General features: G+C 39.7%; 1 protein-coding gene across 2 annotated transcripts; it reads left to right on the plus strand.

Annotated features, from left to right (window-relative positions):
* Window positions 1–5,745: 5,745 nt before the first annotated feature.
* Window positions 5,746–10,159, plus strand: LOC307170039 (major histocompatibility complex class I-related gene protein-like). 2 transcript variants are annotated; one of them, XR_013823272.1, is made up of 5 exons: window positions 5,746–5,899; window positions 6,196–6,462; window positions 6,914–7,185; window positions 8,159–8,250; window positions 9,789–10,159. XR_013823272.1 is itself a non-coding variant. In XM_079890975.1 (3 exons), exons 1-3 carry the CDS (start codon window positions 5,824–5,826, stop codon window positions 7,108–7,110), a joined length of 540 nt encoding a protein of 179 aa, XP_079747101.1. In that variant the 5' UTR covers window positions 5,746–5,823; the 3' UTR covers window positions 7,111–7,283. The 2 variants fall into 2 exon arrangements, 1 of the variants encoding a protein (XP_079747101.1); XM_079890975.1 differs by lacking the exons at window positions 8,159–8,250; window positions 9,789–10,159 and having other exon boundaries at window positions 6,914–7,283.
* The last annotated feature ends 1,982 nt before the right edge of the window (window positions 10,160–12,141 follow it).

Consider the following 12,141-nt stretch of genomic DNA (forward strand, 5'->3'; position numbering starts at 1 on the left):
TCACATGTAGACTGTCATTTTCCTCACAGAATTGTTTAAATTGAGCATACATGAACTGAGGGCCACAGTCTGATCTGATGGTAAAGGTCAGACCGTGACGACTGAAAACTTTTGATATTAAAGTTTATTGACTGATCTGATCTCAGTTTGATGTGTTTATTCCTCAGACTCTGTCCACTGGTGTGGTCCTACTGAAGCTGTGAGCCGATTGGTCCTCTCTGCTCTGGTGGGTGTGGCTACTGTCATTATTGTGGTTTATGAGATCAGATCCAGAAGAGTTGAAAAAAGATCAAGCACATATTCACACATCAGGTACATAATTGATGTAATTTCTCACAAACCGATTTTTCAGATATATTTGTGAGTTTTAATAATTTATAACTTTATATGTTTATCTTTTTCAGAAAGTATTGAAATCTAAAGCAGAACACTGAACCTCAAGTGTGTTCTTGTTCTTCTAGTGTTTGTTTGAGCTTGTGCTCTCTCTTTCAATGTCAGATTTTTTTTAAATTCCAATTTGAAAGGCTTTTTTTGTTTATATTTCTCTACAAGACACAAATCAATTAACCACTACTGCTGTATATTTGCTCTGTGTTTGCTTGCCTTTAGCAATAAAGATTTCTCATTCTAAGGTTCAAGAGTCTCTCCATGTTTTCTTACATTTATTATGTCAAGCGCCCCCTGGAGGAATAGTAATTTTATGTAAGCAATTAGTGTGCTGTATTGTGAATAAGTCCCTCACGAATGAAGGGCGTGGTTAGACACAACTATAGCCTTTGACTATATTCACAATACCTCAAGTACCTCAAGTACCTTATTGCTTTTATAAAACGGTTACCAGAAAACGGCAGTAAACAGCCTCCTCTCATGGAGCTCATGGAGCAACTACAGCAAGTATAATTTTTTTGAGTTTTCATTTGATCCAATAGCATTTCCACGACTTCCCAAAAGGGGAAATATAGCGAGATTGATTACAGCAGTCAGAAGAGAGAAAGATGTCAAATTAACCGTCACTCCCTCAGAAACACCCTTGCAGCAGTGTTTACTAGTTATTCTTTTGTAATGTAATGCCAAGGTAATATAACATAACATATATTGTTATAAATGTACATTTATACAAAATATTAAATATTTAATTTTAAAATGATATATTAAATATGAAAACTTTGTTAGATGTGCGATGTTAATAACCGTGGAAGCTGACTGTTTTGACTGTTTCTCCTCTCAACAGTCTCTTACGTGACACCTCTTAACAATGATCTGAATCTTTCACATCACCTGTTGTTCACTGGAAAATCCCTGACTAAGCAAAAACTGCTCAGTGCACACTTCTCTTGTTGACCTTTGTAGTCACAGTCACATAGGCCTTAAAAACACATATGGCTTGTATAGTATTCAAACTACTTCTACAATTGTTTTCTATAGAATAAATATTTGAACACTACCCCTCTATATAATGCAAGCATTCTGCCATAGGAACTCAGGTCAATTCGACTGAAGTGTGCAGCGTGATAGCAAGGCAAGTTATGCAGTACTTGTTCCTGTTATCTCAGGGAACTGAGGTTACGTTAGTAACCGACTGAACGTACTATAGATACGGCTCACTCGTACTGCGTCGCTAGATGCATAGGGAACCCAGTCCAATCGCTCTGCTTATAGTTGCGGAATGGCAATCGTTCAAAGGCCTTGGCCCAGGACGCTTGAATAAAGGCCCAGAGGGCACCAAGGCTAGGTAGGGCGAGGTAATCACCGACATTAAGAGACTCAGACCGTATACCAGAGCCACAAGGAAGGATTCTAACCTCCTGTGAACATCCCTCACAAACAGCCCTGAGCACTGAGACACACACACCTGCTGAGAACACACACTGCCAGCGCTTCACACGTCATCATATTGTGCATTGGCACAGACTGAGCAGCCCTTGAGGTAACGGGAGATATCTTGAGTCATAGAGGGCCACCAGTAGCTTTGACTGAGGAGCGAGAGGGTTCGCTGGCTACCTGGGTGTCCAGATCCCGGAGAGGTGTGAGCCGAGTCAAGAAGGGGTAGGCGACAGGATGTTGGTACGTAGATACACCCTTCTGGACCTCCCGGCGGAGCAGGTTCAGTTTGCGTGGCTAGGCAAATGTCTTCGTCTATAGACCAGAGGATGGGACTGACGATTATGGCTAGAGGGAGAATGGGTTCAGGAGTAGAGGGTTCCAGATCAGGTTGATGAAGTCAAGAGAGAGCATCAGCTTTGGAATTCTTGTGTCCAGGTCGGTAAGTGACTAGGAAGTCAAATCTTGTGAAGAAGAGAGACCATCTGGCTTGATGTGGATTGAGACGACGAGCTTCTCTGAGATATTCAAGGTTTCTATGGTCGGTGATTACTTCGAACTTATGTTTGGCTCCCTCCAGCCAATGTCTCCATTCCTCTAATGCAAGCTTGGTGGCGAGGAGTTCCCTGTTGCCGATGTCATAATTCTGCTCTGCCGGGGACAGCTTTTTGGAGTAGAAGGCACATGGATGGAGTAGTGGGGGGGGGGGGGGGGGGTTCCCCTTAGTGATGTTACATTTGACACTGAAGCTTCAAAGCACGTATCGAGTATGCAGCGCAATCTCTCATGAAGCTCCGTGCCGGAGCGCATATTGTTTTCAGAGAAACACGTGATCAACGAGAAACGAAGCCTCATTTTCTTTCCAGTCACGTGAATGCTTCACTTTGCGTGTCAGAATGGTTGAACCCAGACCACTACTCTACAGGTTTTTGGAAGTTTAAGTCCATTTACTAACTTTTTTTAAAATGTATAAATAAGCCTATATGTTACATGATCATATTCTGACATAAACAGCATAGAAACCATTAATAATAACCATAATTTACTTGCATCAAGCAACTCTGTCGTATTTTTATAATTAGTATTAATATAATTGTTACAATTAATTTATCATTTTAATCACACTTTATGTGAATTATATTATCAGAAAACTGAACATTTAGTGCAGTCAGGCTTTTATTTGTGTTTAATGGATAAAACAATGGAGGTGAAATACGCACTCGGGTTTATGGCTGCTATAAATTTGACCTGCCACAAGATGGCGGCCGTTCTCTACACACTTGATGCCTCAAATCTTTTCCAGGAACAATCAGGGGAAAGCCTCATTGCTTCATGAGGCTTCATTTGCCCATCCCTAGTTCCCCTGCCGCTGCAAAAGTACTGCTCCCACTCCTGTAGATGAAGCATCCACTTCTACGGTGAACGGTAACACAGGATTAGAATGGATGAGGATAGGAGCGGTGGCAAAAGCTTCTTTGAGGGTGGCAAAGGCAGTGGTGGCTTCTGGGTTCCAGGACAGAGACTTGGGCCGGGTTTTGAGGAGTGAAGTCAGGGGAGAGCTGAGAAGACTGTTGTTGTGAATGAATCTACAGTAAAAGTTTGCAAATCCGAGGAATCTCTGAAGTTCTTTGATGGTGACGGGTTGAGGCCAGGTCCGGATGGCTTCCACCTTCCTCTGGTCCATCTGGATACCTCGTTGGTCTATGATGTACGCGAGAAATTGGACAGTGGAGGTGTGGAACTCACATTTCTTTAATTTCAGATAGAGATGTTGTTCTCTGAGGCGCTGGAGGGCCTGCTTCACATGTTGACTGTGTTCGGTAAGGTTCTTGGAGAATATCAGGATATCCTCGATATAGACAATGACAAATCGATGAAGGAAATCTCGGAATATCTCAGTCATGTGACCTTGGAAGACTGAAGGAGCATTGGACAGACCATAGGGCATGACCCGGTATTTGTAGTGCCCAGAGGGCGTCACAAAGGCTGCCTTCCATTTGTCGATCCAACTTGGAGAATACACAGGCACCACGTAACTGTTCCAGGGCAGAGGAAGGGGATAACTGTAATTGATGGTCTGTGAGTTGAGAGTCCGGTAATCAATGCATGGCCGCAAGCCTCCGTCCTTCTTCACCACAAAAAAGAAACTGGACGCGGCAGGGGACGTTGAAATATCGGAGTGCTTCCTTGATGTACTCCTCCATTCTGGCCTTCTGTTCCGGGAGGGACAGGGGATAGACTCGACCCTTGGGTAGAGTTGCCCCAGGTAGCAGGTTGATGGCACATTCCCATGGCCGATGTGGTGGTAATTGCATTGCCAACCACTTGCTGAACACATCCTGGAATGCCCGGTATTCAGGAGGAATCTCGATCTTCTTATCGGAATCAGGACTCTCAATGGAGGTGGAATTCAAGGCGATGGATGAAATTTCTGAACAGTACTAAGGAGGAGGATGAGGGACTTTGATCACAGGCGTTAGGAAGGCTAGGTGACAGGATCTGCCCCACTGAAGAATCTCACCAGTATTCCAGCTGATCAGCGGTTCATGTTGGAGCATCCACGGGCGTCCCAGGATGATGTCCACGGTGGATCCTTCCAACACCAAGAACGAGATGTCCTCGGAATGTAGGCAGCCGATGCGGAGCGTCATGGTGGGGGAGAAGTTACAGATATGACCACAACCCAGCGGCTTACCCAGGATGGTGTGAATCTCTAGGTTCTGCGGACAGCGTTTTCTCTTGACATTGAGCCTTTGTAGGAGGTTGTGGGAGATTAAGTTACTCGCTGAGCCGGAATCGATGAGAGCTTGTGCTGGAACAGTTGAACGGGACGTTACAAGGGTTACTGTGGTACAGTTCAGAGATGCAATTTTTGGAGAAAGTTGGATGGTACTCACTGCTGGGCATGGAAGTCGAAAGGGACAGTTGGAAATGATATGTCCTTCTCCCCCACAGTACAAACATAGATCATTTAACCACCTCCTTTGACGCTCCGCCAGTGTAAGATGGCAAGTATCTACCTGCATGGGTTCTGGTGTTGGAAGGGCAGCAGATGGTACGTGAGGCGGAGGATGCAAAGCAGGTTGGAATGATGAGCAAGCAGTAAGTCGTTGGGCAACTCGGATAGATTTCTGGATGAAGTTCTCTAATCCCATATTATCATCGTGAACAACCATTAGTTGACGAATCTCAGGATCTAAACCTTGACGATAGGCAGTGAGAAGAGCCGTTTCATTCCATCCACTTGCCACTGCAAGTGTACGGAAGTGCAAGGTGTAGGAACCCACCGATTGTTTACCTTGTCGAAGGTGAAAAAGTTGATCATGGACGGATAGAGTGGACGACCGAAGACTTTTTTTTTAAATGTCTTAGAAATGCAGACATTGACTTAGTAAAGGGAATTTCAGGTTGCCATAGCGCTTGAGCCCACAGAAGAGCGTGACCGGAGAGGAGTGAGATACAAACGCTATGTGCACTCAATCGGTGGTGTAAAGATGAGGTTGCATCTCGAAGTGTAGGTTGCCCTGTAGAATAAACCTGCTGCAATCCTCCGCCTCGTCGCAGCTGTAATTAATTTATGTAATTACATTTGTAATTACACAGTTGACCCTTCCCTTACACCTTAAACCTACCCAATCCACCACACCTGTCCCTAACCTTACCTGTATCACTCCTCAATAGCAGCAAAAGTGTTTTACAAAACAACATGAACACAATAAGTACATTGTACTTATTTTTTGATGTAAGTACATAGTACTTAATGCCACTTAATATAAAGTGGGACCAAACATTGCAAATGAAAATTCTTTGTGTAGTCATCGAAGAGTGCTGTAAAAACTCTTTAGCCTTTGCTACATATGAATCAACAGGAAATGGTGGTTACAGAACTGACGTCACCAACTCTAGAGAAACAGCCTCAATGCGGAAGGGTGGAACCTTTCACTCACAGGTTGTCGTAACTCGCTCAGTAAAGTTTCTCTTCGACGACTACACTTAACAATTATGTCTCAAATACATGGATTTTCGTCAGCAATGAAGTTCATCATTTTCTTCCTCTGCGTACCTTTGGTTTACTCAGGTGAGATTCATTTCGTACAGTCGTTTAAACGATGAATTCTCTGTCAGCAAGGCCTTCATCTAGCCTACTTCCGTGTGTTGAACGGACACACAATCATGAGATGTTTGTAATAGAATAGATTAAAATATCAAAGAATAAAGAAAGTAAGTTAAGAATTTCAGTGGGATTGGTGTCTCAAATGAATGTAATATTCATTTTAATAATGGAATTTTAGTTATTTGATTTGACATTATGAGATTCTTAACCATGTTTGAGAGCTTTATGTCTTTTTGTTGTTTTGTTCAATGTTTGTTCAGAGTTACACAGGTTCTTCACCTCATACACTGGACTAAATAAACAGACGGCTGCAGGAATCCAAGAGTTTTTATCTATGACTTTCCTGGATTATCAACAGATCGATTACTATGACAATAACATAAAGCAGCTGATTCCCAAACAGGACTGGATGGAGGATTTTTCATCTACAGAACTGTGGAAGAAATACATTGAGATCAGAGAAAAACAACAGCAGATCTACAAAGACAACATTCCTGATTTAATGGAGCGATTCAACCAGTCAGGTGGTGAGTCAAAATGCTTTATACTACATTTTCAAATGTAAACCAATGACCTTGTGCATAGGGCTGGGAGGAATGAAGATATATTTGATTACCACAATATAAAATGATATACAGTTATATATTTATATATATATAAGCTCAATATATCCTGAAGCCAGATGCGCGAATTTGGGACGCGTTTGATGTTAAAAAGTGTCATTAAGCACAATCATTTTTGTTTCATTCATATTTTAGTTATATTATATTTGGCCTAGTTTTTGTAATTTGCTTCTTTTTTCTTATTTTTATTAACAGAAATGATATCAAATAACACAAAATAAATATATTGTGTTCTTTATTGTTATTGTAAAAATAACATTTCTCATATTGTGAAATAAGAATTTGGTAATTTTGCCCATCCCTACTTGTGCATTAAACAAAAAGTTGTACCTTCTCCCTTTTTTTTCCTCTTCAGGAGTTCATATGTATCAGAGGGTCTCTGGATGTGATTATGATGATAAGACTGAAGTATCAGAAGTACCGTTTGATCGGTACACTTATGATGGACATAATTTGGGAGGGAGTTCAGATACACTGCACATGTACCACAGGCAATACCCACAGTGGAGAAGTGGAATAATGCCAATGCAGAAAAAAATCCTACAGTGCTGAAACGATACTACAATTATGAGTGCGTTTACTGGCTGAAGGAGTTCTTGGCGTTAAAAGCAAGTTTCGAGAGAAGAGGTACCTTGTTATTGAGAACTTCACTTTGTTCAAAAAGTTGATTTTTTATTATTATAATGAGTCATTGGTGTTTCTCTTTTCTCATGCATTGCTTCATTAAAACAAAAACAAAATTAATTTGAAAAAAAAAAAAAAACTAAGTTAATCATATAAATGTAACTAATCTGTAACCATCTATTTATGTTTTTATATATATATTTTTTTATATATATACTTTTATGTTTATCCTATCTTTACCACATTTGGCTAATAGAATTGCAAGATTACACTGGACAAATTTATCAAATGGATTTTTATCATTAAAACATTTATCAAATAGATATCTGAAGTCAATATCAAACATTAACAATTTGAAAGGGATAGTTCAGCCAAAAATGAAGAAGATTCTTGCAGTCAGTCTTCAGACGCAAAATCAAACCGTTACTATTAGGACCAGCCATCCAGTGTTGTTTAGCATGATTTATATACTATTATAGTTTTGTATTAATATTTTGAAATCGATTTTTTTTCTCCATAATCATTATTTATTTTATTTTTTTGTAATATTGGTATTTAGTTTTATCATTTTTGTTAGTTTTTTTTTTTTTTTAAATAAGTACTATTTAGGTTTTACTAAATTTTAGTTCGTTTTTAGTTTATTTATTTATTTTATATTACAATACTTTGACTTAAACCCATTTCAGGTATTTTCCATGGAAATATTTGTTTAGTTTAATTTTCGTTTTTCATCTAATATTTATATTTAATTTGATTTTAGCTGTATTTCAATTAACATTTTTATTTATTTATTTATTTATTTGGTATATGGTAATAACCTAGCTAACCTACAGTAACCTAACTGGACCAAACTAATAACTTGTTATTTTTTAGTATTGATTATTATTTATTTCATCAGTTAGTAGTTTCAGATTTTTATTGCTGTTTCAAAATATTATAGTATTTTCAAGTGTTTGTTTGTTTGTTTATTTTTTAGAAACTTCAAAAGCAAACTTTTTAACTTTTTTGATGTGTGTGATGGGAGGAGCCATAGTCCTGGTTATTGGTACTGTTTTCATTAAGATGAAAGTAAGTACAGGTATATGTTTACATGTCTTTTTTCTGCTCTTATTTCTCATTCCAGTGGTTTCATCAGCTTTAGGATGATGGGAATGTCCTCAGCAATCACACAAGCATTCAAAAGTTTGGATTTAGAAATTCTATTAAGTTGAAATTAAACTAAGCTAATGTTTCACTAAAGTTGAGAATCACTTAATTATTGTTTTTAAACTGCACAGCGTCATCTTCAATAGCCATCACTTCAGTCAAATTTACATGTGATAAACTTTTGAATGTTAGTGTAAAGTGTTTTAACGGAAACATAACGTCTCTTGTCAAAAACCCTGCATCTTTTTGCTTTTTAAAGGATTGTTTTCGCTATAATATATTGATTTAAATGATTAATCATTAATTAATTCCATTAATTTTTTGATTATTTAATTAATAATCCCCCCTGGGGAGGCACATTTATAGTCACACACAGACATCAAGATTTTGCACATGATTCACAACAACGGTGACAATCAAAACAAAAAAGCTTGAGAATCAAGGATGAGATTTGTACTATGAAAGCTACCCATCATGCATTGCAGCATGAAGCTTTTTTTTTAAATTGTCACCATTGTTGTGAATCATGTGCAAAATCTTGATGTCTGTGTGTGACTATATGATACATTTGCTCCAAACATCATGTGCACATGCTTTATATACCTTCAAATGAGTGATCATTTTAATGCTTTTCGCACCAATATTGCAGTTCCACTAGGTTGGTGGTTATGAATGCCAAAATATCTGACAACATTTGATGCTTGTTTTGTGATGATTTCATCATCAACAATAAGCTGAAAACAGCTGATCTTACTTATTATTTGCTTTCTCTGCCACAACATTTGTGTTTTACAAACACACAGTTAAAGCAGTCAAATAAAAGTTAAAGTAAAAAGAACGGGGACCAAGAGCCCAACTAAAGCAAACACTGATCACCACAATGGTGACACTTTAAATTAAACAAATATCAACATCTAAACCTCTGTTAATTCTCACTGAGATCATGTGACAGCAATAGTCAAAGTAATTATAAATGAGACAATAAATGATGTTGAAATATGTCCACAATGCCCACATCTGAACTAGTTTTAACCTTGTACGAAGGTTTGATGAACGTCTAGATATCGGACGTGCAGAACACGTCAAAAAAAGACGTCATAAAAACTTTCATTCTAGACCCTCAGTGGACGTCTTTTCAACGTCCGATCTTTGTGACAAAGACGTTGAAAAGACGTCTTTTGGACATCATTTTGCTTAGTGGGTTGATGCTATACTGACAACAATTAATAAAGTTGAATTTAAGTTTTAAAAGCTATATTTACAAAACCAGTCAAAGCCAAATGTTTATCTTTAAGCACATTTTAGAGAAATACCTTTGCAGAATTTGCTGTTTTTACAATTGCAGTGTGTAATTGCAAAAATCTGGGATTTGGAATTGGTCACATGCTGTTTCAGTGATCATACAAATTGTGTAATTAAAATAGCCTTATTTAACTAATATTTATGACATAACTTTGCAGAAACGAAACAATGGATATAAGCGGGTATCAAGTCAAGAAGAGACCTCTGACAAAAAAAAATGAAGAGTTTCCTCCAGTCGTCTGCACTCTCTCCAGATTTCAGTCCGGTTGGGAATCTTCAGGATGTGGGAGATCAGATATTTCCAGCATTCTTGTGGGACACGCTTCAGTGTTGATTCATTTTCGCATTTGTTGATATTTTTAAATGATAAGGTCACTTTTTTGTCATTTTATTTTTATTTTAAGTTGTAAGTTCACTGATTAGTAAACTTAGTAGTTTGACAGCTTTTGTGCGTTTCAAATGGAACAAAATAAATACCGAAACATTTCAGAAAATGTGCAGTTCTTTTTTTTTAAATAAAACTTGTACGAAAGAAAATATAAAGATGGAAATAGTAAAAGTTTGTAAAGTATGTGTAAAAATTGAGAAATACTCTTGAAATTGTGATATTTTAGCCTCTAATTTCTATTTTTTTTTATACTAGTTAATATCTTGCATTTGAATGCAAAATTGCACAAGTATTTTATTTAGGAAATATTTATTTATTTTATTGCTTTATATCTCACAATATAGACGTTTTGTCTCAGTATCCCGAGAAAAAACAAAAAAACATGAATTTATATTTGTAATCACTAATATACACAAGTTTCATAGAGGCTCATATCACATTTGTTTGCTGCTATAAGTCACTGATTTTCTAATTATGAGTATATTGGCATTTAAGTTAGTTTCTACAAGTGTGTGTTCTTGTATGTGACTTCTTTATTATTAGTCTTATTTATATATATAAACATATATAATTTTACATATATAATCTCGCTGCTCTGCGTCGAAGGGAAAATCTTCTTCAAGATCGTGTCCCAACGACTAATGGAGTACCTCTTGAAGAACGGGCACATAGACACCTCAGTGCAGAAGGGGGGAGTCCTAGGAGTACTGGGATGCTTAGAGCACACAGGAGTGGTGAGCCAGTTGATCCGGGAGGCCAAGGAGACCAGAGGAGACCTAGCCGTACTTTGGCTAGATCTTACCAACGCCTATGGGTCTATACCCCACAAGCTGGTCAAAGAAACACTGACAAGACATCATGTGCAAGAGACGATCCGCAACCTCATTTTAGATTACTACAGCAGTTTCAGATTGAGAGTTTCATCAGGAACGGTGACACCTGACTGGCAACGGCTAGAGAAGGGTATTATTACCGGCTGTACAATCTCGGTACCACTCTTCGCTCTAGCCATGAACATGATCGTCAAATCAGCAGAGGAGGAATGTAGAGGCCCCATGTCCAGAACTGGTACTCGGCAGCCACCCATAAGAGCCTTCATGGATGACCTTACCGTGACAGCAGCTTCAGTTCCGGGTTGCAGATGGCTTCTTCAGGGGCTCCAACACCTCATCCTATGGGCAAGGATGAGCTTTAACCCAGCCAAGTCAAGGTCCCTGGTTTTAAAGAAAGGCAAAGCGACCGACCGGTTCCGCTTTACCTTGGAGGAGTCACAAATTCCATCAGTTACCGAAAGACCAGTCAAGAGCTTGGGGAAGATCTTCGACAGCTCTCTGAAGGACACAACCACTCTCCAACAAACCAGGATCGACGTAAGGAACTGGCTCACTGCAGTCGACAAGTCGGGGCTTCCAGGAAAGTACAAAACCTGGATGTACCAGCATGGAATCCTGCCGAGGCTTCTCTGGCCCCTTCTCATATACGTGGTACACATGACAACGGTAGAAGCACTGGAGAGAACCGTCAGTCAGTTCCTCAGGAGGTGGTTGGGGCTCCCACAGTCCCTGAGTAACATTGCTCTCTATGGCCATTCCACCAAGCTGCAGCTTCCCTTTAGCAGCTTGTCCGAGGAGTTCAGGGTCACTCGTGCCAGGGAGGTCTTGATGTATCGAGATTCATCCGATGCCAAAGTCTCCTCAGCTGGAATCTGTGTCAAGACGGGAAGGAAGTGGCAGGCGCAGGTGGCAGTGGACAGAGCGGAGGCGCGGCTAAGGCATGGTGTCTTGGTTGGCAACGTGGCAGTGGGTCGTTCAGGCCTGGGCAGTTTTCCTAAGCCACGTTATGACAAAGCAAGAGGGAGGGAGAAGCGGCAGTTGGTGCAGGACGAGGTTCGGACAGAGTTGGAGGAAGACCACCTGACCAAGATGGTCGGTGTGCAACAGCAAGGCGCCTGGACTAGGTGGGGGAATGCCGAGCAGCGCAAGATTACCTGGGCAGAGTTGTGAAGCTCTGAACCACTGCGCATCAAGTTCCTCATCAGTTCGGTGTACGATGTTCTACCTAGCCCATCTAACCTACATCGCTGGGGCTTGGTAGACTCACCAGCATGCCAACTGTGCCAAAGG

Source organism: Squalius cephalus (assembly GCF_949319135.1).
Source record: "Squalius cephalus genome assembly, chromosome: 13".
Taxonomy (NCBI): domain Eukaryota; kingdom Metazoa; phylum Chordata; class Actinopteri; order Cypriniformes; family Leuciscidae; genus Squalius; species Squalius cephalus.

What these genes read in the sequence shown, in the direction of transcription:
- LOC307170039 (XM_079890975.1), top strand. Translation starts at nt 5,824, where the DNA reads ATGTCTCAAATACATGGATTTTCGTCAGCAATGAAGTTCATCATTTTC. An exon ending in CGTACCTTTGGTTTACTCAG is followed by an intron (nt 5,900 to 6,195) that starts GTGAGATTCATT and finishes ATGTTTGTTCAG; the next exon opens with AGTTACACAGGTTCTTCACC. An exon ending in GCGATTCAACCAGTCAGGTG is followed by an intron (nt 6,463 to 6,913) that starts GTGAGTCAAAAT and finishes TTTCCTCTTCAG; the next exon opens with GAGTTCATATGTATCAGAGG.